This window comes from Triturus cristatus, chromosome 7 (genome assembly GCF_964204655.1).
Source record: "Triturus cristatus chromosome 7, aTriCri1.1, whole genome shotgun sequence".
NCBI lineage: Eukaryota > Metazoa > Chordata > Amphibia > Caudata > Salamandridae > Triturus > Triturus cristatus.
Genome location: NC_140590.1, coordinates 1142077444 through 1142100946, shown reverse-complemented (window position 1 = coordinate 1142100946; position 23503 = coordinate 1142077444). Strand labels below are relative to the sequence as shown.

The following is a 23503-nucleotide window of genomic DNA, read 5'->3' as shown; positions in this document are numbered from 1 at the left end:
AGTTTCTGGACTGCCATCATCTAAACATGAGGTCATGTTACGTCCCGTTCTCTAGTTGTATAGCAGCAGTATAATGGGATATGAGTGTTTATGGAGTGTGTTCATCACCATGGGCTCCTATCTTTACAAATACATAGGTCTTGTTACTAAATAGTCTGAAAGATGTTGTTTTTATGGCCATGCACTTGGAGGCTTTGACCCTGTATTTTTGTGCATATTCCTTTTTAGGTCGAGCCTAGACAGCGCATGCGATGTCTCTCGACATGCTGTATTCACTCTGTGGGCTTACAGCCCGCCTCTAGCTTCTTATTGGCTTTTGTCTGTGTCCTTTAAAAATGTTGCTTATGTGCTCGTGTTACGTCATCAGCATTTCTATAGATTCGTTTTTGGTGGCTCGACGACCGTAGTCTCTTCACATACAGACTTGTTTTTGAGCGAAGGTCAATGTACACACATGTACATTCTTGTATATGGCTCGATGCATGCAGACCTGTATGTGCTTCGATATTCGTACCCATAGACTTTCATATAAATCAATATGTCTTCTAATCAATTTGTTTTGCGAAATAGAATCATATTCAGGGCTATGCGTGTATGGAACAATATGTGTACAAACATGTTTGCGTAAGTATGATGAATACATAAATGAGTATTGTAAATTGATCACTATATCCTCAGGCCGATTTGGAGATTATCAATCTATGCACACTCGATACACGATTTATAAATGTCTGCATTCATGCATACGCATTTATAAATTGGATGTAGACTTGTATACTGATTTGGTATATTGACAAACATACTCGTATAGCGATAGATTTATCCACATGCAGGCGTGTATACCGATCGGTGTATGCACATACAGTTATCTGAGGGTCGCCAAATAGACATGTATAGCCATTTGCAGTGCTTTGAATGGGCCGCTACTGGGTACAGACACTTTTTTATTTTGAGAGGGAAAGTACCTGCACTTCTCAAGAAAAACGTAATACTTTTAATTGGGAAGTACCAGCAGTTCTCAGAAACAAGCAGGTACTCTGGTGCAGGCTACCTGCTCTTCTTCTATTTTTCCATTTCAAGCACTGGCCAAATAATCTGCACACAGATAGGTGTGCCATGGTGCTCAGTATTTGCACATTTTATGCACACATGTAATTTTGGAAAACTGCCCCTTCCAGTATTTGTATTTAATTCAATTAAGGAGTGATATTTAATTTGGGTTTCTTGTGGCTTTTTTTTGGGTTGGAGGAGGTTGGGGCGACAATATTAGAACTTTACTGTAGAGTCCTTATAAATCTGCATTGCATGTACAGATTACAGACTAGAGATGACCCATACAGTGGGCCAGCACTAGCTCTAATTAAACGTGTAATAAAACAGAGGAATTCACAGTGGGTAGAAACATCCCAGGTGCACAATGTGTGTGTTCAACATACATCGCCACACGCAGGCACATATCTTGGGCACGCAGTGTGTGTGATAATTGCACATGTACATATTTTAAATGTTAAATGCAGAAATCCATTTGTAATAGGCACATCTCAGGTGCTCATTACCCCACAGGTGTGTTAAATGTACTGAACATTTGTGTCTGCTCCTCCCTGTGCACACAGCGTGTTCTAAATATAGGTGGTAATTCATCATTTAGAGTGAAATCCCGGGAGCAGGCAGCAAGGAAAATGGGCGCAGGTTCCCCAATTGACACACCCCAGGTACACAGGGTGTTTGTTACATGACCATATACATTAAGTTAACTTAGGCAGTTCCCAGGTGCTCACATAGATACACACGGATATGTAAAACCAAACGCATTAACAAGTTGTATATCAAAAGCGCATGCAAATTCCCCTCTAAACATATCCCAGGTGCACACGTTGTGTTAACTGTACACCTGCAAACACAGACAGGTCTCCGGTAAATACAGTGTGAAAATCCAATAGCTCTTGCTAAACACTTATAAGGTTTCGAAGTCGAGACCTGTTGGCTATGCCAATGCTTTTTTTTCCCCCCGTTTGTGGAGTGCTCAACTAATTCTTAGAGAGGTGCTATAAAATCACAGCTGTAGTTCACCTGCAACAATCCCATGTATACTGTACAGAACTGTACTGCTTCCTAACTAGGTTTTCACTATATATAACTACCAGTACATACATACTTCAGTGCAAATTAGCACAGGTTCAGAAAGTAGTATTAGCCCAGTCGGCTTATGTTGTAACTCGCTGGAAAAATCCCACATTAACACTAAAATATTCCTGCTTACTCTTCCCTCTTCACCTCAGCTTTCCTCTTGCTTTCCCAGCATTGTGTTCTACTGTTAACACATTTTGACCTCTGTTGATTTGAGCACCCCGAGATTCACTCATTGTCCCCTTTTGCGTTCACAGTGGTTAAACACCTGCTGTGGTGAGATGAGTGCAACCATCAGTCTCTTGGTCAACCTCGGCAGGGCCAATTCACTCTTTCCTGCTTGGACTCGATAAAACAAGTTCCATTAATCTTTTCATAATGTGCTATAAGTGGCATAATGTCATTCAGTTTTTGGTTTTAACCAGCATATGTATTAGTCAATATTTTATTACAATGACTTCTTTCATAGAGATTACACCATTTGTGAGACTCTTATAAATATTACCTATTTCATCGAAAGCAGATGTTTTAATTTAAAAGACGTAAATTAGATTAACTGATCTACCAGAAACTCAGGGATGAAAAATGCCACCAAGCAACTGAGCGACCGGTTCGGAAAAGGTTACATAGATGAATATTTTGTATATTATTAAATAAAGCGTGAACTCTGGTGGGGAAGTGACACGTGGAAACCTGTCCACCCTACGTATGCTCTCTTGCAGGGTGTGCTGAAAAGATGAAGGTTTGGGAGTATTCTCTTTTCCAAAAGATCCACCAAACACACTGAACCCTACTGCCGGACACACTGAAGAGAATTTAGCTTTTTAGATAGCTCAACGGACCCCTGCACTGGCTGAAGCAATATGTGCAGTAACTTATTTTTAATACAGGCTTCATACCTCACTCCTGTTTCTAAGCACTGTAAATAAGTTGTTACTTTTGCCCATAATAATGAAGCAGAGTTTACCTACCAGAAGAATGAAAGGCTGAATTGAACTTCCTGCAGTTTGAACCTGTGACCTGCAGATCACTGCATGTTTCTGTGGCAAAGTTAACGCAATTGGCCACTCTGACAGCATTAAGGTCTAGGCTGTAGGCAGGGCCACTGCATTTATAAGACAAGAGAGGACCAAATTATGCAGCAGGGTTTACTGAATTATGCAGCAAGAAAATGCATATTATGCTGCATAATTGGGATCGAATCAGTTCAATAGCTTGTCATTTATACATATAGTAACACTGTCTGGACAAAGATTTCACTTTATTAGCTCTAGTTTGACTCCCAAATAGACTAATATGCAAATGAAAGGTGAGCAGTCAACTTTTACGACTCGCCTTCCGCTGCACAGCAACACACATTGCTGCATTATTAATAACGTTGATCTGTTTGAGCTAGAAACAGTTTTTTATATTTAAAATCTACAAATTATGCACCAGATGACGGATTATGTGGCAAATCCATAATTGTGCAAGGACTCCGTGGCTGCAGAATCGCATAATTCCAGTGGCCCTGGCTATAGGTGTGAATCTTAGCAGGGCAATTCATATTTCGTCCTTTTTGAGGTTGATAAAATTATTATAACCCATTTCCTATTCATTAGTCTAATTGCAGTGGTATGCAATCATTTGTGTGTACACTTCAACTATTTACTTGGCAGAAATCATTGGAATGGGACTATTATCCAGTAGAAAGATCTTTTTTATATTTTACTTCTATTCAGTTTGTCAGTGTATCTTTGCAGGTGCTGCCATCAGACACACTATAAGGTGTGTTTAGGTCTTGTCTAGTAAACCGCGCATTGTCCACTAGAGTGCATGTGTTTCACAGATGTCTCCTAAGTGTGCTTCTTATTCCCTCTCCGTGATTCTCTGTTGCCCATGTTGTTCTCCCCCATCCCCTCCATGCTGCACTTGTTTGTTTGCTCACCAAACTCACATTGCTTTTTCGTCCATGTGCATCTCCCCCTTCTGACTCCACGTTGCTCGCACCCGTTTTGCTTTTCTCCCCGCTCCATGTTGCTCTCTCTCTCTCTCTCTCTCTCTCTCTCTCTCTCTCTCTCTCATCCTTTTGCCCACCCCACGCCCCCTGCGTTGCTTCGCCCACCCACATTCTCAGTGTTTCTTCCGGCCCCTGTGTTGCTGCAGTTCCCACTCATCCCCATGGTGCTTCCGTGCCCCCCTTCCATGCTCCTTTCATTGCCTGCTTTGCACCCATGTCGCTATGCTGCTTCTGTTCTCCTGCCTGTGATGATGAGCCCCACCCCCTTCTTCCAAAAACAATATATAAACGCTTCTGTGCATTTTCTTTGTTTGCTAATTTTTTTTCTTATATAGCAACGCTGCACAGCAATGTGGATTTTGGTAGCATGAGTAACAGGTATTGGCAAACCATTAAGTCCCAAAGGCGAGACCTATTGGCTTTGCCAATACTTGTTTTCTGTGTGATCTGAGGGAGGGAAGTTTTTCTGTGGAATGTTTTTCAGGGTTGGTTTGTTTGTTCTTTTGGGTGTTAGTGCAAAAGTTTACAAATTGTAATCCTGTCTTTTTGCTGATGTTTCATTTTAGACTATTGGTGCTGCTTTTGTTGCCAAAACGGTTTCCGTTGATGGGAAAGTAATAACCCTGGGAATCTGGGTAAGTACCCGTTTCTGGGAAGGGCTGTGATAACTGGAATAGTGCCACATGCTTATAGTTGATAATTGCTTTGACGGAGATTAGCTTTTGCTCTGTGTCAACAGGAATAATAATTGACGCTCTTTTAACTTTCTAAAAATCATGTTTCTTTGTCCATGTCAGTTTCTTTGTATCTGGCATTTTATGCTTGTTAAGGTACTGCAAATTATACATACCGTAGGAGGCCTTGCTCCAGATGTTTAGGACATTCGTGTAATGTCTCTGAGATGTTGTTACCAGTTGCCCATTCCCTTCTGGGTGATTGTTTGACATTGCAGGTTTAAGGAAAAGGTTCCCTCAATTTCATTATTTTTAGATATTTGTTAAATCTGGGGTTCAATTTGGTTCACCTGTTATCACATTTTTGAGGACTGGCATCTTTTGTGACTTGCCTGTTTGTTGCCTGGGTTCCTGAAATTTTGGGCAGTGACATTCTTATAAGATGTGGAGAATGGTGCGGTTTGTGAATAGTTGGTGCCACTATGGTACAGTTTACAGGAATACACAGAAATCTTTCCCCAGTTTGATTTCTGACAGAATAGAACACTCTAATGCATGTTGGTGGACCTGTCTATCACTCGTACAACATTGTGTAAACAAACTAGTGTAGACTGAGAGCTGCAAACCTTACTTCTCTAGCAATTGGGGATTACTTTAGAGGACAAACCAGAGCTAGGTTTTAGAGGCTAGTTTGTTCAGTTATGTTTTTTACTGTGTACTGGTGGTGTTTCAGGTGGTTGGATTTAAATGTGCTAATTATCTATACGCTTGAATCCGCATCAGAGGTTGTCTGGGTGCTTGCTTGGACATTGTAGCAACGTTCATATGTTGTTTGTGTTTTGCATTTTTTTTTTTCTGCAAACGTGTGTTGTATGAGCTGGATAATTTGTTTGAAGGTGGTTTCTGGGTTGTCTGGACTGCAGTACGCCCTGAAAAGCACAGTGAAGATTTGGACTAACCTTATGTTTAGGTCTTGACTGAAAACAGTTGACTGTGCTATTAGGCGTTGGGAAATCATGTTTTTTGGCAGATATGAGGATAGAGCATTACGTTAGTTTATTACCTTTCTAGCTCTAATGGTCTTTTGGCTCTTTTGCAGCAAGGTGTGAAAACTCAGTTGTTGATTACTACCCAAGGAATCTTATGTTTTTGTATAGCATGTTATGCACCATTTACATGGTTTCTTCCTGCTATTGGTGCCTCACGAGTTCATCATAGATGAGGGTGCTCCTTTCAGGAGAGCAGCTTTGCAACCTTCCAGCAAACCGATCTGTGCTGGTAGTATCCCGTGTTTGGAATGGTATATGTTCTGCTTTGCATGTTTCTAAGTTAGCATTGTTGAATTACGGGGTAGAAGCAATTTATATGGCTTTGCGAGGTGTACATGCCTGTTTTCTCTCTGCATGGAGTTTTTCCTAGCCAGTGTCTCTTTCGGGGTATTGGGCTGTGCCACCTTTGGACTAATCTGAGCACGTTACGTATATTAGTTGTTACCATGTGAAGAACGCGCTATGTGTCTGTGGGTGAGTAGCTCAATGAGAGGAATAATAGAACTTGTGGAGGCCCCTTGTTGCTAGAACAAATGGAGGAGCCGAGGATGTGATATAAGTAAAGATAAGAATTGAATCCTGTTTTAAAACTTGTGGGTTGCGCTAGGTACAAGGAGAGAAATGGACAGACTCCAACAGATCTAGCAGGAGGTGGCCGACATAAACCCTTTGTTTGGTAAAATAACAAATACAATGCTTATATAAGTATAACTTGGGTAATCTGCCTAATGCAGTGAGACCGTATTGTTTTTAGGTCTCGCCTAGAGCATAGCGCTGCTCTAGGAGTGACCTTTAGGAATCGGTCAGCTCTTTTCAAGCACTCGTGCTTGTGCTGGCATCCACCTTGCGGGAGCGAGCAGCGGTGCGCAACCTAATTGAAAACAGATGGCCAGCGCACGCTGCTCGCTCCTGCAAGGTGGATGCCAGCACGAGTGCTTGAAAACAGCTGTTTGCATTTGCCTGGTTTTTTTCTCCCCATGTTTTGTCTTGCCTTCGCTATCCCTTCTGAACTGCTTGTCTTGCAGTCGCTTTGCCGAACTGTCTGTCGGTTTAATTTCAAAATTAGATGTTTAGGTACATGTTTTCATGCACCCAAAAAACAGGAACAGTTTTGCATATTTGTGATTTCCTCTGCTAATACTGAATCATTTTCTGTATTTATGCTGTCCATGTTATGTTATGTTATACAAACTTATAAAGTGCACTGTTACCCGAGGGTGTCCTGGCGCTGCACACTGTTTTCCTGGAAGAGAGTCCACCCTCCCGAATGAGACCTGGTATTAGTCTGTAAACAGCCAGGTCTTCAAGTTTCGTCTGAAGGTTTGGGAGTTCCGTAGCAGACCTTAAATAAAATGGAAGTTTATTCCAGGCGGTGGTAGCTTTGAGCACAATGCTCTTGCCACCCCAGTTAGCCTTGTTTACCCTAGGAACTGCTGCCCTTTTGGCTTCTGATGACCGCAGAGCTCTCCCCGGGATGTACCAATGGATCCGTTCTCTTAGATCTTTGGGTCCTGTTCCCTGTAGGGCTCTGAAAACCGCGTAGAGAGCCTTAAATTGGGCTTTTTTTTTTTTTAATTGGGAGCCAATGAAGGTGGGAAATCCCTTTCTTAATTGATACCGATCTCGGAGTGCCAGTAAGCAGTCTTGCTGCTGCGTTCTGAGCCATCTGGAGTCTGTTAAGATGTTTATTGTTTATAGTCAAATAAAGACTGTTGCAGTAATCTAGACAGGATAAAATTAATGCAGAGACAACCGTTCTAAAACTATCTTCCTCCAGAAGGGGTTTAATTTTTTTCAGAGTCCTAAGGATAAAAAAGCAAGTGGATACAACTTTACTAACCTGATCCCCGAAAGAGAGGGTGTTATCCACCATCACACCCAGGTTTTTTACAGAGCGTGCGGGTTCTGGCAAGAGCCCCATCTCACTAGGCCACCACGCTGGGGACCATAGGTTGGGGTTATTTCCAAAGCTTATCACCTCTGTTTTGCCAGAGTTCAATTTTAGGCAATTGGCTGCCATCCAGCTAGTAATGGCCGCCATACAGTCTTGACAGCTAGAGGCCAATCCCTTTTCCTTCCCATTCTGTATGGATAGCACAATTTGGGTATTGTCCGCATAAGGGGTAATAAGCAGGCCAAAGGACCGTATAAGGGCAGCCAACGGTATTACATAAATATTAAAAAGCGAGGGGCTAAGGGAAGAGACCCCACAGGGAAGGACAAAAGGTTTCGATGTTTCCCCATCCAGGTCCACCGTTTGTGTTCTGTCAGTCAAAAAGGATTTCAATAGGTCCCAAGCAACACCTTGGACCCCCGACTTTCAACAATCGATCCAGTAATAAATCATGATGAACCGTGTCGAAGGCCGCTGACAGATCTAACATGATCAGGATGGCGGACCCACCCTGGTCAACTGCCTCACGTATTTCTTCCGTGGCTTTTATCAAGGCAGACTCCGTGCTATGCCCTGCCTGAAATCCATACTGGGAGTGATCCAGCAAATCATTAGTTTTCAGGAACCGGCTTAACTGCATATTCATAGCCTTCTCCAGGATCTTGGCCGGCAAGGGGAGGCGTGAGATGGGCCGATAGTTGTTGGGATCACTAGGCTCTAAGTTGTTCTTTTTAGGAGAGGTAGTATGGAGGCAGTTTTCCAGGATATCGGATAGTGCCCGTACCAAGAATTTGATTAAGTATCGGGGTCAAGGAATTAGTAATGGTTGCCGGAGACATCTTCAGTATGGAGGCCGGACAGGGGTCCTTGGGGGACCCGGATCTACAGCCCCTGAGCAGGTTGCAGACCTCCAGATTGGTCAGAGGGGAGAAAGCATTAAATATGGGGGCAGGGGGCGTTCTATTAGTCACAGGACTTCCAACACTAGCTGTTCTTGCTTGGTTATTAAAGGAGGAGAAGATGGTATCTACTTTATTTAAGAAGAAAGTGGCGAGCGTATTACAAAACTCCGCATCTCCATGAGCGATTGGCTTGGAGGGAGTCATAAGCAAGGTTACTGTATTGAACAGTTCTTTAGCTGAAGTTTTGGCATTTGTGATTTTATCTGAAAAATAAGCCTTTTTTTTTCTTCCTGCAGTGTTTTCTTATAGGCTAAGAGGCTAATTGTGTAGAGTCCTCTGTCATTTAAGTTAAAGCCCTTTCTCCATCGGCGCTCCAATTTCTTACACTCTGATTTGAGTTCTTGCAGTTTGTGTGAGAACCAAGGGGCAGATGGAATCAGTCGACTGGGGGAACACCATTTGACCGGGGCCAGTCTGTGGCAAGCTGCACTGATCCAGTCCTCATACATTGTTGTTGCTTCCTCTATATTGGAGGAAAGAGGAGGGACTGAGTCTGTCAGGGTTGAATCGAGATTAACTGGGTTTATACTTTTCCATGTCCGAATGGCTATTTTACCTTTGGGTTTGGGGTTAGACAATGAGGTGAGGGAGGAGGAAATTCCGAAGATAATGGCTGCATGATCAGTCCAGGGAAGAGGTAGGATATCTAGAATGGACAGAGTGGAGGAATTGGTAAAAATTCCATCTAAGGACAGAGACAGCCAGCAGCAACGTTGCTCAAAAGCCTACTGCACCCCCAATTATATGACAGCTTTCAATAGTGATACCCAACGGAAGGGAATGATCAGAATTAACCCTGGAATGTGAATGGGATGGGTAGCAAGATTGAAAGGGGTATGGCTAGTGTACCACTTTCTCAAGAAGACATGGTCCCGATCTGGCACTCCTACAGGAGGCCCATCTAAAAGGTACAACCTGCTAGCGATCGGGGGAAGCTACAGACTTTTGGCTCATGCAGACTATGCCTTCGACTCAGGGGGGGTGCGTGTAGCCATTTTAGGGAAGAAACCTACTCCCCTATTGGTGCACCACACAATAATGGACTCACAGGGCTGCCATGTGGTGCTGGCAGTTAGGTGAAGCAATAATAATCGTATCCGTCTATTTTCCACCCAGACTGCAGTCTGTGGCACAAGAAGATCTGGGAGCACTTTTACTATAGCTGCAGACTGGACTGTTACTGATGGGAGGGGGCTTTAACCATATGTATACAAATGTGTTATTCTTTGTCAGAAGAATCTCTGATCATTTGCCATTGGGGGCACATATAAGAGAACAGAAGCTAAGGAATAGCAGTGGATGGACTTAAAGTAGCTAGCTATTGACCGGAATGGTGTGGTAGATTTATTACAATTCCTAAAGGGGAATAACTTGGTGGAAAAAAACAGGGACAGTGGACTTGGAAGTGACGATATGGTAAGCATATAACATGGCAATAAGAGGACCTATTATCTCCCTGAACACTGCACTCAAAAGTTGAGGAGGATTTTCTGAAACTTGAACATCGCTGTCTACAAGATGGAAACCTTGAGATACCTAATCAACTTGACCCTAAAAGGCATTAATGTCAGACGCTCGTCTGCAATGAGGCCCAAAAATATTTTTTAGCAACACAATTTCTTTAATAAAAAAGGTGATAAAGCACATGAGATGCTTGTGTGTCTAGGGAAAAGAGACAAAACCACTACGTGGATAAGTGTATTCTGTGACACTTGGGAATAGTGTGACAGGAAATGATAACCTAGTAACTGCTTTCTTGTAATATTATCGGTCCTGCTATACATCCAAGTGTGACCTCATGGAGACTGAAATACACTATTTCTTATTGGAATTATCACTTTGCTTTTGACCAAGACATATTAGATTCTGACATAACAGTGGAGGGGCTAGAAGACCTGATGAAATCCTTACAGAATGGCAAAACACCAGACACTAATTGCCTCCAGGTGAAATTTCCTAAATACCTGTCCAGGAAACCGCCAGGAGCACTGTTCAAGATGTGCTTAGTGGCTAGGAGTGAAGATTTCCTGCCGCAAGACTTCGAATGGCCACTACTTTGGTTATTAAGAAGTCAGGATATCACCAAAAATTGCTTTTTTTTTTATGGACCTATTTTCTGAATGTTGAGATGAAGATGTTGGTGGCCCGATTGAGAGCGTATAGAGCAATTCATATTATAAAGAGTGATAAATGGGTATAAAGGAAACCGATGTATTCTGAAATAGACACAAGCTATGGAGTTTAGAAGTAGGGGTTATTTGCACATCTCTAAATTTGTGGTTACCCATCCAATCTAGCTTGTGAATTGGAGGGGACTTCTCAAAATGTATTTTTTCTTACACACTGGCTTACATTTGGAAAGTACAAATGCAGAGAAATACCATTGGACACATCACATTTTCCCACTGAAAACTGATTCTTTTTCTCCAGTATGTCTAGCTGTGGATGTGGGCCCTAGCTCGGCCTTCACCTAGGGAAACCTAGCAAATCTCCACATTTTTTAAAAACTAGACACCCAGGGAAATCCAGTGTGGGGTGACTTGCATTGTTCTCACCAAGTTTTTTTTTTTTTTTACCCAGAAGCCCTTTCAAATCTCAAACTTTGACTAAAAAAGCACATTTCCCTCACATTTCTGTGGATGGAAAGGTCTGGAATCTGTAGGGAGCAACACATTTCCTACCATTCTCTCGAGTATCCCGATTAAAATAGTACCTCACTCGTGGGGCCTAGTGGCCGCGACTGAAACTGATCAAACCGAGGTCGAGTGCCCCTTTTCGAGGATTCCACTGACCTTAGTTTGATCCATTCCTGTCATGGGCACTAGGCCCAGCTGCACAAGTAGGACAGCATTTGTATCGGGAGAAGCAGGGGAACTCTGGGTGTTAGGAATTTTGGGGATTCCTTCTGATATGTCGCAGAAATGCAAGGAAAAAGTGTGATTTTAGGCACATTTTGAGGTTTGCAGGGCATTGTGGGTAAGAACTTTTTAGGATCTAAAAGAGGCACACCACCTTGTATTCCCCTGGGTGACTAGTTTTCAGAAATGTCTGGGTTTGGTTGGTTTTCCTGGGTGTCAGCCGAGCCCAAGCCCAAAAACTGTAGCTACTCCTTATGTTGATGTTGATGCATTTAGTCTTGCAACCCACCCTTTTGCTAGGCCTCCTCACTCAGGTGAAGTACTATTTTTGTGTAAACTCTTGCTTGCAGGAAATTCGTGGTTCCCTGCAGATTCAAGTACTTTGAGTCCTAGAAATATTAAGAAAAGGTGTGTTTTTAGTCTGTTTGAGGATTGCAAGGACTTCTAGGTGAGAAAACATTGTCGGATTCATGCAAGACACACCACTCTGGAGTCCCCCTGGTGTCTAGTTTATGAAAATATCTGGGGTTTGTGGATTTTCCCTAGAAACAATGTACAATCTGGCAGAGAAACACAGAAAAGACAAATATCACTGCACCACCATCTACTGCTCACGTTCACACACATACTGGTTGGAATTGGCATGATGGCGAGAGAAAAGTTCAAAATGTTCATTTCTGAAAGGTTTCCTGAAAATTAAAACGTGGAAATCACTGTTAATAAGATAATTTTTTAACACTGATCCAGTGACTCACAGCTCATGATTTGTAAAGCCACGACAAGGCACCGACCGCTTTACAGGCAATTAACACACCTTTCATGTGTCACCTACACAAAACCATTCACAGCGCCAGCTGCGGGCATCTGCACCACAGGACTGACACAGCAATCACATCGACTGGCAGCTGGTGAAGTGTGTGGACTAGTCTTAGGCTTCCAGTGTGTGTGGTGTAACCAGCAGCTAGTCGCTACACACACACAGTCAGCCAAACGCTAGTTCACACATACCGCCAGCCAGATGCCAGTTCGGTCACAGCAATCACACCGTCAGGCAGCTGGCGGAATGTGTGGACTGGCATTTTGATGACCATTTGTGTAGGAAGCTGGCTCTATATGTGATATATTAAGAACTTGATATACCGTGGAAAGAGTCCAGGGGTTCCTTTGAGTAAACAGGGGCTTGCTATGCTATCCCAATGTGCTCTATTAGGAGGTAGTGTGGTCGAGCAGCCTTAGGCTTAACACAGAGGAGTGCAAGACATTTGCAAATATACACACAGTGATTAATAAATGACACACACTACTCAAAAAGGAGTTCCACACTAATTTTTAGGTCTCCCCTGCGTTGCAGCGCAAAGCGTTGCTCGCTGGGCGAGAGATTTTGTAGGAGAGTAGATTTGAGAAGGGGACAAGAAGCCCCGCCCCTCATTTTCATTGGCTGGCATCACCGTTCATGCTAAACGGTGGCCTGCCATTGGAAATGAGGGGTTTTTGGTGACGCCTTTTCGTCCGGCCGTCTGCTTTGCGGCTGTCGCAAAGCACTTTCTTATCTTTATGGGGCCATGTGTTTCTAATTAGCGTGGAGGAGCGCACTGCCCCAACCTCTCAAAGGAAAAAAATCTTGGTTTTGTCAAGAATTTTTTCCTTTGAGAGGTCGGGGGCAGTGCGCGCCTCCACGCTAATTAGAAACACATGTCCTTATAGAGATAAGAGATCGATGCTTGTTAATGGAAAGTTGAAGAATTATGATGTCCTGTTACAAATTATTTTGTCATTTAAGAAAGCACAGACTGTACACACTGAATCTAATTTCAGCTGTGGCTATGTACATATATGCCAAAAAAGGCGTCCGCGAAGGGATGAGATCTTTTCATATTGTTTTTTTTATTGTCAATCAAAGATTTAGTGGCAAACTTGAACAGGTTGTTTATTGTTTTTTTTAAAATTATTATTTTATTATGAAATAGAGGAATGTTTTCAAACGAACGCACTGATAGGTTAATCAACCGGAATATCCAACATACGATTAATTTGATTACCTCCAATGAGTAGACACGTGTGCGTGGAGCGTCAAAATACAACCTTCGGCCGGCGCTTGTCGGATCGGTTTTCAGTCTCCACCATATGAATCAAAATTGAGCACAATACGGATTCAAAGAGGCACGACTTCTTTAAAGAAATAAGAAGTGGCATGCATGAACGAGTTTTTCAACTCTGTCAATTCTTCGTGAACCGTCATTAAAACGTAGACGGTTGCCCCGGTAATTGTACGTACACGCGGTTGAGCGCACACTGAGCTGGTGGCTCAATGGAGACGGATGGCCATGACTAAGTGCATACATTGCGGCTCTTTCGGTAAGATATCCTCCCCACTAACCCCAAAAACCGCATGCCTCGATCCGTTGTTCGAGCTTCGTTCGATTTCCCTAATTTTAATTCCCTTTACAGCCCTGATTGAATTATACGTCTCGGCGACAAGCACACTGAGTGGGTGATCCAACGGAGACGGATTACCTTTGGCCGAGCGCATACATTGCGGCTAACGTGGTAAGATGTTCTGCTCAAATGATATTCTCCATTAATCGCATAACTCAAACCCATTCGAACCCCGTTTGATTTCCCTAATTGTAATCTATTTTTCGTTTGAACTCACAGCCCTGATTGAAATATACGTCACGATCTTAGTTCTATCACTAAGGTAAAGAAACTCCCTCGCGGCTGTGTGCATTCCTTTACTGTGAACTCGGCGACACGACTCTTCCAAGGTGATCCCCTTAGTTTAATTGATATTCGTAGGTTGTACTCCGCCAATTTTGAATCATTTCTAGTTTCATTATCTTTTTTCTTGACAGCTCGAATTGATTTTCTTAAAACACCATGAAGTCCCTGACCCTTGATATTTAGCCCTCCATCTATTGGAACGTGGGACATCGTTTTCGATTTAATTGGACCCTGAATCTGATCAGGTAAATGATCCATGAGGCTGTCTCTCGTTTTTTAACAAATTTGTTTAATTTAGGACAACATCCTCATTCCTCCCTGTTTTTAATGTTCTAGGTGCATGATTAACACCACCATCCAGTCAGGTTGCCCCCTTTTGGTCCTGATGAAGACCCGCACGGCCAATGTTTAAATTCCCTTAAGGCTATCAAGACGGGTCGAAACGTCGACACCCTCCCCTTACCGCCTGGGACACATAACATGTTTCTGTGCTAGACCATTCATTGGGTCTCTTATTTGAATCATAACAATGTGTATTGGTAATTTATGAATGTGACCAGGCTTTGGATTGTGGACGGTGAATTATAACCGATCCCTTTTGTTAACTCAATTGAATGTCCTCATTACTATGTACCTATCATTCTCTGTCTCAATCACTCACCCTTTAATCACTTTCTTTTGATGCACGTTCCCTCTGGAGCAACCCCGTACTGGTTTATTAGTAAACAAATTATTTCAAATTGTATAAAATAATAAACATATGTATAGTGATTTACAATTTCTGGATGTAGCCCTCCTTTTGATTGAATTGGTATATTGAATATTGTGAGCCACTTTAAAAAGATTTCTGTTCCTGAGCTCATAATTAGGTAAATTATTTAACTAAGTGAGAACGAAGTTGCTCTGATGTATTAATAATTGGTCCAGGACCACTGTTTTTGGTATCATGCATGAACGGGTGGCATCACTCGGGCGAAAACATTCTTGCGTGACTAGTGCATGCCATGCACTGTTTTACATGGAAATATAGAAGTGCAGGTACTCCCTCTCTATGGTGCTGCTTGCTTCTGAGACGGGCCGGTACTCTCCCATTAAATATATTGCAGCAGTACTGAGAAATCCAGGTACTGTTCCTTTCAAATTAAAGAAGGACATGTACTCCGTGCGGGCAGTACCTGCCTATTTAAGGCACTGATGCATTTAGAATCCTAGAAATGCAGGCATTCACTCCCCCCAGAGGACCTGCCTGCTATTTGAAAGGGCTGGTACTCGCCCGTTCAAAGTATCACACCCCTACCGAGAAACTGAGGTACTCTCCCTGTTGAGTTCTAGAGGTGCAGGCACTGAGTGCCTGGAAGTACCTGTCCACTTTCGTCACTATGCTTAACCGGAAGCTTTATGGAAATGCACGTGCGTATGTTCTTTCACATATGGAGCAGAGGTTTGATGTCTGCAACGCCTCGCCATCTCCTCTAGCTCTACTTTTAAAATAGGTGCAATATTGTGATTTCGTTATTTTGTGTCTAATGTCTGAAACAGAAATGTTGAAAACTGCAGTGTATCAATGTGTACAGCACACTCCGCCAACATAGAGGCATATATTTATTTCCAGTTTATACATTGTCACGTCTGTTGACAAGAATTTGACGGAAATTACAAAAACGTACAGAGGGAATTGCATGCAGACGCGCTTTCAAATTAACTCTTTCAACAGAATGTTGATTTTTTTTTTTTGCACATTTTGTATAGTGTGAACTTGACCCGAATGCTCTGGAGCAGTGTACAGGAGCACCGGTTGCTTTACACAACGGCACATTCATTCGTTTTTTTTGTTGTTTTTTTAGGCATCAGAAGTTTAAGTGATTTGCCCAGAATCACAGGATGTTGAGCTGCGGAGATTCAAGCCTTTCTCCCCACTTCTAAAATTAGCACCTCTGGCCGTAACCCCACATTTTCTGGCCATTTTCTATGAACTTTTTTTCCTCACCAGTGCACTATATGGAAACATTCTTCCATTTCAGCAGACTTTGCACTTATCCTCCCACAGTAATCAAAAACGTAATTTGCCATCTCGGCGCTTAAAAATAAGTGAGATTAAAAACTCACTTCTACACTCTATATCAAAGGTTTCCTGCCACCATAAATGATTCTCAATAAATAGCCGACATTAAGAATACAAAGATAATGTGTCTGGCGAACAGAGGGACTTTTTTTCGTTTTTCTGGGTGCAAGGTGAGTGGGTGGGGTCTCTTGTAGTGAATTGGTCCCTCAGCACCCCGCACGGCTTCACATGCCAGGCCTGCTCACCCAGGAGCCCCCTCCGCTGCCCCTCAGAGGGCCTGGAAGTGGGTGAATAATTGGCGCAACACAGCCTAATTAGGGCCAATTGGGCATGAGCTCTTCTCTTAGAGTACGTGTAATGAGGGCACTGTTTAGCCAACACGGCTTTAATAGATGCCATTAGGCGCCGCAAAGGTGTCTGGGAAGGCGCACTGAGGAACACCGTGTTCAGGTAGGTGATGGTGCAGTTGCCTTGCAGTGGGAACGGCCCATCTCTTTGCCCTGACCCCGCGAGCTCCCCAGGTCTGCAGCCAGGCTGCGAGTGGAAATTAAGGGAGGGCTAGTAAAAAACAAATACAGGGGGAAGGCTAGTGGAGGTAAATATATATATTCTGTGAGGTCAGGCCAGACAGCGATAGGCATAGTCATTTACAATGCCAATAGCTTAAAGTCGCCTAAATGCGAGACCTATTGCATTGCAAATGCTTGTTTAAAATAGCAAGTATCTTTATATATGTTTAGGCATTCGAGAAAAATCGTTCAAGTAAGTACGTTTTTGAATATAATTTTTTTTTTTTTTTTAAATTTTTTTTTTAACAAACCTTTATTGACCTCATTCAGATCTGACCCAGCCGGGTGCCTACATCCCAACGGGCCGGCACAGCGGTACGTGACATTCTTTGCAAAGGACAGTGGGGAAGCAAACACAGCAAGCCGCCTACATCCCCAGTGGGCCGGCCGCGTCAGGTGGGCAAGCATAACGGGTGATCATCAACTCGGGTCTCTAAACAAGTAGCCCCAAAACATCAAGGTTAAAAAGTCACAGTAGTACCGCAATCTTTCGCTTGTTATGCCAAAGCATTGTCAATTCAGTCTCCACTCAAAGTTCATCTCCGAAGTTCCTTTGCCCCTCATTTTCTGCCCCTATCACTACGACACAAGAAAGTGGTCAGTGCATCCCCATTTCCGGGAGGCCCTCTGCCTCATCACGTCCCTCCCCATCGTTTCCCTCGCTCTCCCCTCGGCCAGGGTCAGGGTCCCCAGTGTCAGTATGTGCCAAGAGATATGTTTGAAGAGGGGCCCATATATCTCTAGGGCGTGAGGTGGGTGGCATAAGTTCAGCATATGTGTGTAACTGGTCCTGGCAATATATGAGATCTTTCAGCCAGTCTTTGAATTTGGGAGCTCGGCCGCGCCCCCATCGACAGGCTATTCGTCGTTTCGCCAGAAGAAGGGCCAAGGAAGCATATCTCCGTATCCTGACCGGGACTTGTTCCGTGTACCCCAAGAGAACAGTGAGGGGGTCGTCGGGCACATGTGCCCCAGACATTTCGTCCAGCGCATGCAGTACTTCCCTCCAGTATTCCTGAACAGACGCGCAGTCCCAAGCCAAGTGCACAAAGTCAGCTCACCCCCGCCCGCATCTATCACAGCAGTCAGTGTCGCGCAAATGCAAACGGTGTAGCCGAGCCGGCGTGTAGTATAGTCGGTGAATATATTTATAATGTATAAGGCGTAATCTGCTATTGGCGGATATGGCGCCCGTTTGGCGACAGCAAAAGGACCATTGTTCCGTCGCGATGGAAGTTCCCAATTCCGCCTCCCATTTACCCTTGGCTGGGGTCGGATCCCTCTCCCATTCCCCTTGAGTTGAGCGATATAGCCGCGACTCTACATGTTCCGTGGGAGTGTGCTGTAAGAGAGTGTGTAGCATAATTGGGGGTTCTAACGGAAAGCACTGAGTCAAAGAACGCATGTCTTGCCCAAACCTCACATAATAGAACCGCTCCAAGGGAGTGGGGGTCATGGTACCAAAGAAGACCTCACTAGTTCTAAACTTTCCATTTGTGTACATTTGGCCCCAAGTAAGGCAGGACAGTTTCCGCAGCATGTGGCGGCATACCCCCTCTGTCGTGACTGGTAGGTCATGTCTCCCCTGTAATGGCGAGTAGACTATAGGGCATTTGAGTTTGTGCGCCAGATCGCGCCAGGCGCTGGTAGTGCATTGTACGGTTGTAGATGCTAGGTGTCTAGGGACTGCAGTAGTGCTTAGATATGCTGTACAAGGTGTGGGGGCCATATATCCATCTTCAATTGCTAGGTGAGCCATGTATGGGGGGGTTGCATCCAGTAAGCCGCAAAGTGCGCCTGGGCGCTGATTAAATATAATTCCATATCTGGGACTTCGAGTCCTCCAGACTCAAAGGGCCGAGTAAGAATGTCCCACGCCAATCTGGGTTGCCTTCCACCCCACGCTAATCGGATCAGCTGGGTTTTGATACGTTTAAAGAAATGACGGCTAGGAGCATGAGGAATGTTGGTAAAAAGGTAGAGTAGTTTGGGCAATATTACCATCTTGATCAAAGATACTCTGGCTGCCATGGAGAGAGGCATTGCGATCCATCTGGTGATCTTATCCGATAAAGATAAATGATCGTATCTCCACACCACGTCAGAAAGAAATCGGGAGCAAACGCCAATGTGGCATCTGTTAGTGGGAATATTTGGGATTTCCCCCAGTTCACGTTTATCCCACATAGTTGACCAAAAAGGATGAGCAACCGGAGAATGGGATTGAGGCTGACCGCAGCATCCCGCAGGTGTAATGTGAGATCGTCAACATACAGAGAAATTAGAATCTGCCTCTCTGGGTATATCAATGCATGCTCCCGAAAGTGTTGTCTGACTTTGGCTGCCAGAGGCTCGATGGCCATGGCAAAGAGAAGGGGTTACAGGGGGCATCCCTGCCGGGTGCCCCGTGTGATCGTGAAGGGAGCCGACTGAACTCCATTAACCATCACTCTAGCTCGTACCCCTGAATATAATAAATTGATCCATTCTAGGAAGGGGGCGGGGAACCCCATACGTTGTAAAACAAAGGCTAGGTAGTCCCACTCCAGGAAATCGAACGCCTTGGTGGCGTCGAGAAATATAGCCGCAGCGTTGATATCCGGGTCTATGTCGTGTAGGAGCGCGAATATGTGCCCAAGTTATGGGAGGTGCCTCTAGTGGGCACAAAGCCTGATTGATCAGGGAGCACCAACGCTGCCATAAGGGGACTAATCCGATTAGCAATCAATTTGGCTCAAATTTTTGCCTCCACATTTATTAAAGATAGGGGCCTGTACGAATCACAGTAGGTAGATGGTTTCCCCGGTTTAGGTAGAGATATGATACGCGCCTCTCGCATGGAAGGGGAAGTATACCAGTCTCACGAGCTTCCTCGTAGACGTGTCGCAGTACCTCAATGAGTAGGTGGTGGAAATTCGTCCGGGAGGCCATCCGGGCCTGGCGCTTTTCCTGATTGCAATAATTTCCTCATCCTCGTGATGTCTCAGAAGAAATTCCCTCTGCCCATCCCCCAACCAGGCGATCGCCGTATCCTCAAAAAAGAGGGCAAAGTCTATTGGCTGAGCTCTGAGTCTTGTAGAGACCTCCGTAGAACCTACGAAACGTCTCCACGATCTCAGTCGTGTTACTATGCCTTTGGCTGACCTCATCCTCCACTTCAAGAACAATGTTTGAAAATTGCGGAGGTCGAATTAAGGACGCCAGCGTTTTTCCAGGTCTGTCCCCCTCTCGTCGTGCCCTATGATATTTCCCTTTGTATTTGCATTTGCTTTCCGCTGTCTCTTGATATTTGCTAAGCACGCTGCGCAACTTATCTTGTAATTCAGGTGTGGGGCTAGTTTGCAACTCCGCCTCAATATTTTTTAGTTCCGTCTCCAATCTACGTAGGGTAGAACGGATGTCTCTCAAAATTCCCCCGCTTTTTGCAATACACAAGCCACGTATGGTCACTTTGAAAGCTTCCAACACCGTGGAGTATTGCGTCACCGAATTCTCATTGCGAGGGAAAAAGTCTGTGATCTCCTGCTTGAGTTCCTGCTTGAATACTGGGTCTAATAAGGAGAGTGGATTGAAACACCAAAATAGGAAAGGAGAGTCCACATGCGGGGGGGTTATAACGACCAGCACTGGAGAGTGGTCCGAATATGTCCGGGGAAGATGGGAGGTGTGTGTCACCCATGGGATAAGGCCTTTGGTAATGAGCCATGCATCACTTCTGGACCAGGAGGACCGGGCCGTGGTGTAACAAGTACCCTCCCGCCTCGATGGGTGTTTATGTCGCCATGCATCAATCAGCACATAGTCAGCGATTATCATTTTTAGGGTGGCTTGTGATTGGGAGTAGTGGTGTGGTTGTGGGTGTGAACGGTCCAGTGTGGGATTAACTGTGACATTGAAATCCGCCCCCTATAGTAGGTGTGTAGAACCAATCTCTAGGATCTTTCCCCAGAGCACGCGGAAAAATTCTGGGTCGTCCGTATTCGGCCCATAACATGAAACGAATGTAAAGGATTGGGTGGCGAGTCTTCCCCAGAGAATAGAATACCGGCCCTGCTTGTCTGTGACGGAGCCTATTGGTGTATATGGAAGGGACTTCCTTACTAGGATGCATGTGCCTCGAGCATATGATGAATAGGAGGAGAAACTAGTATATCTGGCCCATTGAGTGGCAAATGTGGAAGGGGTGGTGGGATTAAAGTGCGTTTCCTGCAGCATCGCACAGTGTACGTCATGACGGTCTAAGTAAGATAATATGTGCCTACGCTTGTGTGGTTCCCCCAGTCCTCGTACATTCCAAGTGAGGAAGTGGTATGTGGGGGGGTCTAGAATGTTCAGCCATGGTAGTGATTGGGATTACACATGTTTAAGCAGTGGTCTGGGACAAATTGGCAGAGATATCTAGGCATTAAAGTGGTAGTTAGGACTATGGCATGTGACGTGTCGCAACATCGTTCACTTCTCGCATGTTCAATCAAAACATTCCCTCCCACCTCCTACATCAGCAGCCCAATCCTGCCGTGGTCCTCGTTAGGACTATGGCATGTGACGTGTCGCAACGTCGTTCGCTTCTCGCATGTTCAATCACAACATTCTCTCCCTCCTACTACATCAGCAGCCCAATTCAGTCACCCCTAATCGAGCATAGACTCTGTTACATTTCCGTGTGGCATGGTCTCTATGGTCTCTATGTGAAAAGCAAATCTAGATCGCATTTGTTCATTCGACATCTGAAGTGTTTCCCCCACCGCCTGGGCGATGGGGCGGGGAGGCGCGTCCCGCCACCGGCTTCGGCAAGGATTTAAGGAAGTCCTGCGCAAGTTGTGGGGTATTGAAGAAGTGCTGCTTACTTTGATGTGTCACTTTGAGTCGGACGGGAAAGAGCATCGCATAGGGAATATTGAGCTGTTGTAATTTCTTCTTCACAGGGAGAAATTTCCGTCTCTGCTCTTGCACGGTCAAGGTAAAGTCGGGATACAGTGAGATATCCGTTCCCTCGTGGCGGAGTTGACCCCACTCCCTAGATAAGCAGAGGGCTGTATACTGATCCCGGTAATTGAGTAACCGAGCGATTATCGGACGAGGCGTGGCTCCGGGCAAGCCGCCAGCGAGCGGTAAGCCCGCTCAACCACCAATACCGGTGAAAAGACTTCCCTCCCAAATAGTGCAATGAGGAGGCGCTCTACGTATTCCTCCATCCTGCCGGTAGCTGTTGATTCTGGTATTCCTAAGATGCGGAGGTTGTTTCTTCGAGAGCGGGATTCTAAGTCCTCGTTCTTGGCCGCAACCACTCTCAGGACCCTCTCCATTTCCAGCGTTCGGGACGTTGTTGCAGTAGAGGTGTCCTCCAGGTCCGATATTCCCCGTTCCGTCTCCTTCAGCCTCTCCTCATGTTTGTCTACTGCTCTATGTGTGACACCATCTAGCCGCGCAGACATAGAGTCCATCTTGGATTCTATGGAGATCAGGCTGGATTGCACAGCCAGTAGTAGGTCCTTCAAATCTGCATTAGAGGGTGCCGGAGCTTCCGCCTGTTCTTCTTCCAGATCCATTTCGGAGCGGGTACATTTGCGTGCCTCAAAATTAAGCTTTGGATGCCGCCCGTCTGGTTTTCCCATTTTGCTTAAAGGCACAGAGTGTCACCGAGGAAAGGGCCAACTCTCCGCTGCGTGGCGCGTATTGAGGGGAGTAGGAGGTCAAACACCGGCAGCCCAGACCGCCGTCAGCGCGCCAACTCCAGAACCGGGTCCCCGATCACGTCTTCTCCTCCCGGCGCCAAACCTCCACGCTCTCCGGTTAGGGGGCGGGCCAGTAGTCGCAGTGTGTTCACCTTGTCAGCAGGGGCACTTCAGGTCGCCTGGGGTTCTTCTCAGTGCTGGGATATGTGCCCGCGTCCGCAGAATGGTATCATCAAATGGCATAGGCGGACTGCAGCCTAGACTTGCTCCAGCAGACGCTCCGCCACCCAGACCTGCAGGCCGCACCTCTCCGCAGACCCCTTCCCCCTTTAAGTACTTTCCAACCTGGTCTCAATGCTGTCTCCAAATAGGGGGGGTGGGGGTGGGGGGGGGGGGTAAAATGTCCGATCAGGGGCGCTGCACAGGCTGTAACAAGATCGAACCCCAGTTCGGGCCCCTGCTCATGTGGCCCTCTCGCTCGCTATATCCTCCCTAATCCAAGTCAGAGGAGGGGAAGGGGGGGGGGTCCCACTGCCTAGCGCTCCTCACCCCAGGGATCCAGCGCACTTCTGGTATCAGAGCCAGCACAGCTTCAAACAGCGGTCAGCGCCTTGCCGCAATCAGCGCATCACGAGCAGCTGGGACACAGTCCGCGCTCGGATATACTGCGTCTCCCCTGTCACAGCGCCACACAGGTCAGACAGCGTCCGACGAGCAGATCGGACCGCACCTCAGAGATTGCCGGGCGCTCATCTGTCACTGCTCCGGGTACGCCCCCGGGTCCGCGGCACATCCACACAGCGGCCCCCGCTATCGCAACAGCAGCCCAGCAGGTCGCGGCAGTCCGTCTTAAGTCCCGCAGCTCCGAGACCGGGGATGAAGAGCTCAATACTTCTCCGAGCCCGGGGATGAA

The 23503-nt window shown here is 45.4% G+C and overlaps 1 protein-coding gene and 1 long non-coding RNA gene across 5 annotated transcripts in view; both read left to right on the top strand.

Annotated features, from left to right (window-relative positions):
- Positions 1-23503, top strand: part of RAB24 (RAB24, member RAS oncogene family) — a 134054-nt gene that overhangs the window by 5248 nt on the left and 105303 nt on the right. For 3 of the 4 annotated variants that reach the window (XM_085618321.1, XM_085618320.1, XM_085618319.1), the window contains exon 3: positions 4693-4761. The exons of the other annotated variant lie outside the window; for it this stretch is intronic. In XM_085618321.1, the coding sequence (XP_085474447.1) occupies positions 4693-4761 (69 nt within the window). The remainder of the gene's footprint in view (positions 1-4692; positions 4762-23503) is intronic. 4 annotated transcript variants of the gene reach the window in all.
- Positions 12326-15056, top strand: LOC146811257 (uncharacterized). Its single transcript, XR_014966704.1, has 3 exons — positions 12326-14328; positions 14416-14529; positions 14621-15056. It is a non-coding gene; the product is annotated as an uncharacterized LOC146811257 (long non-coding RNA).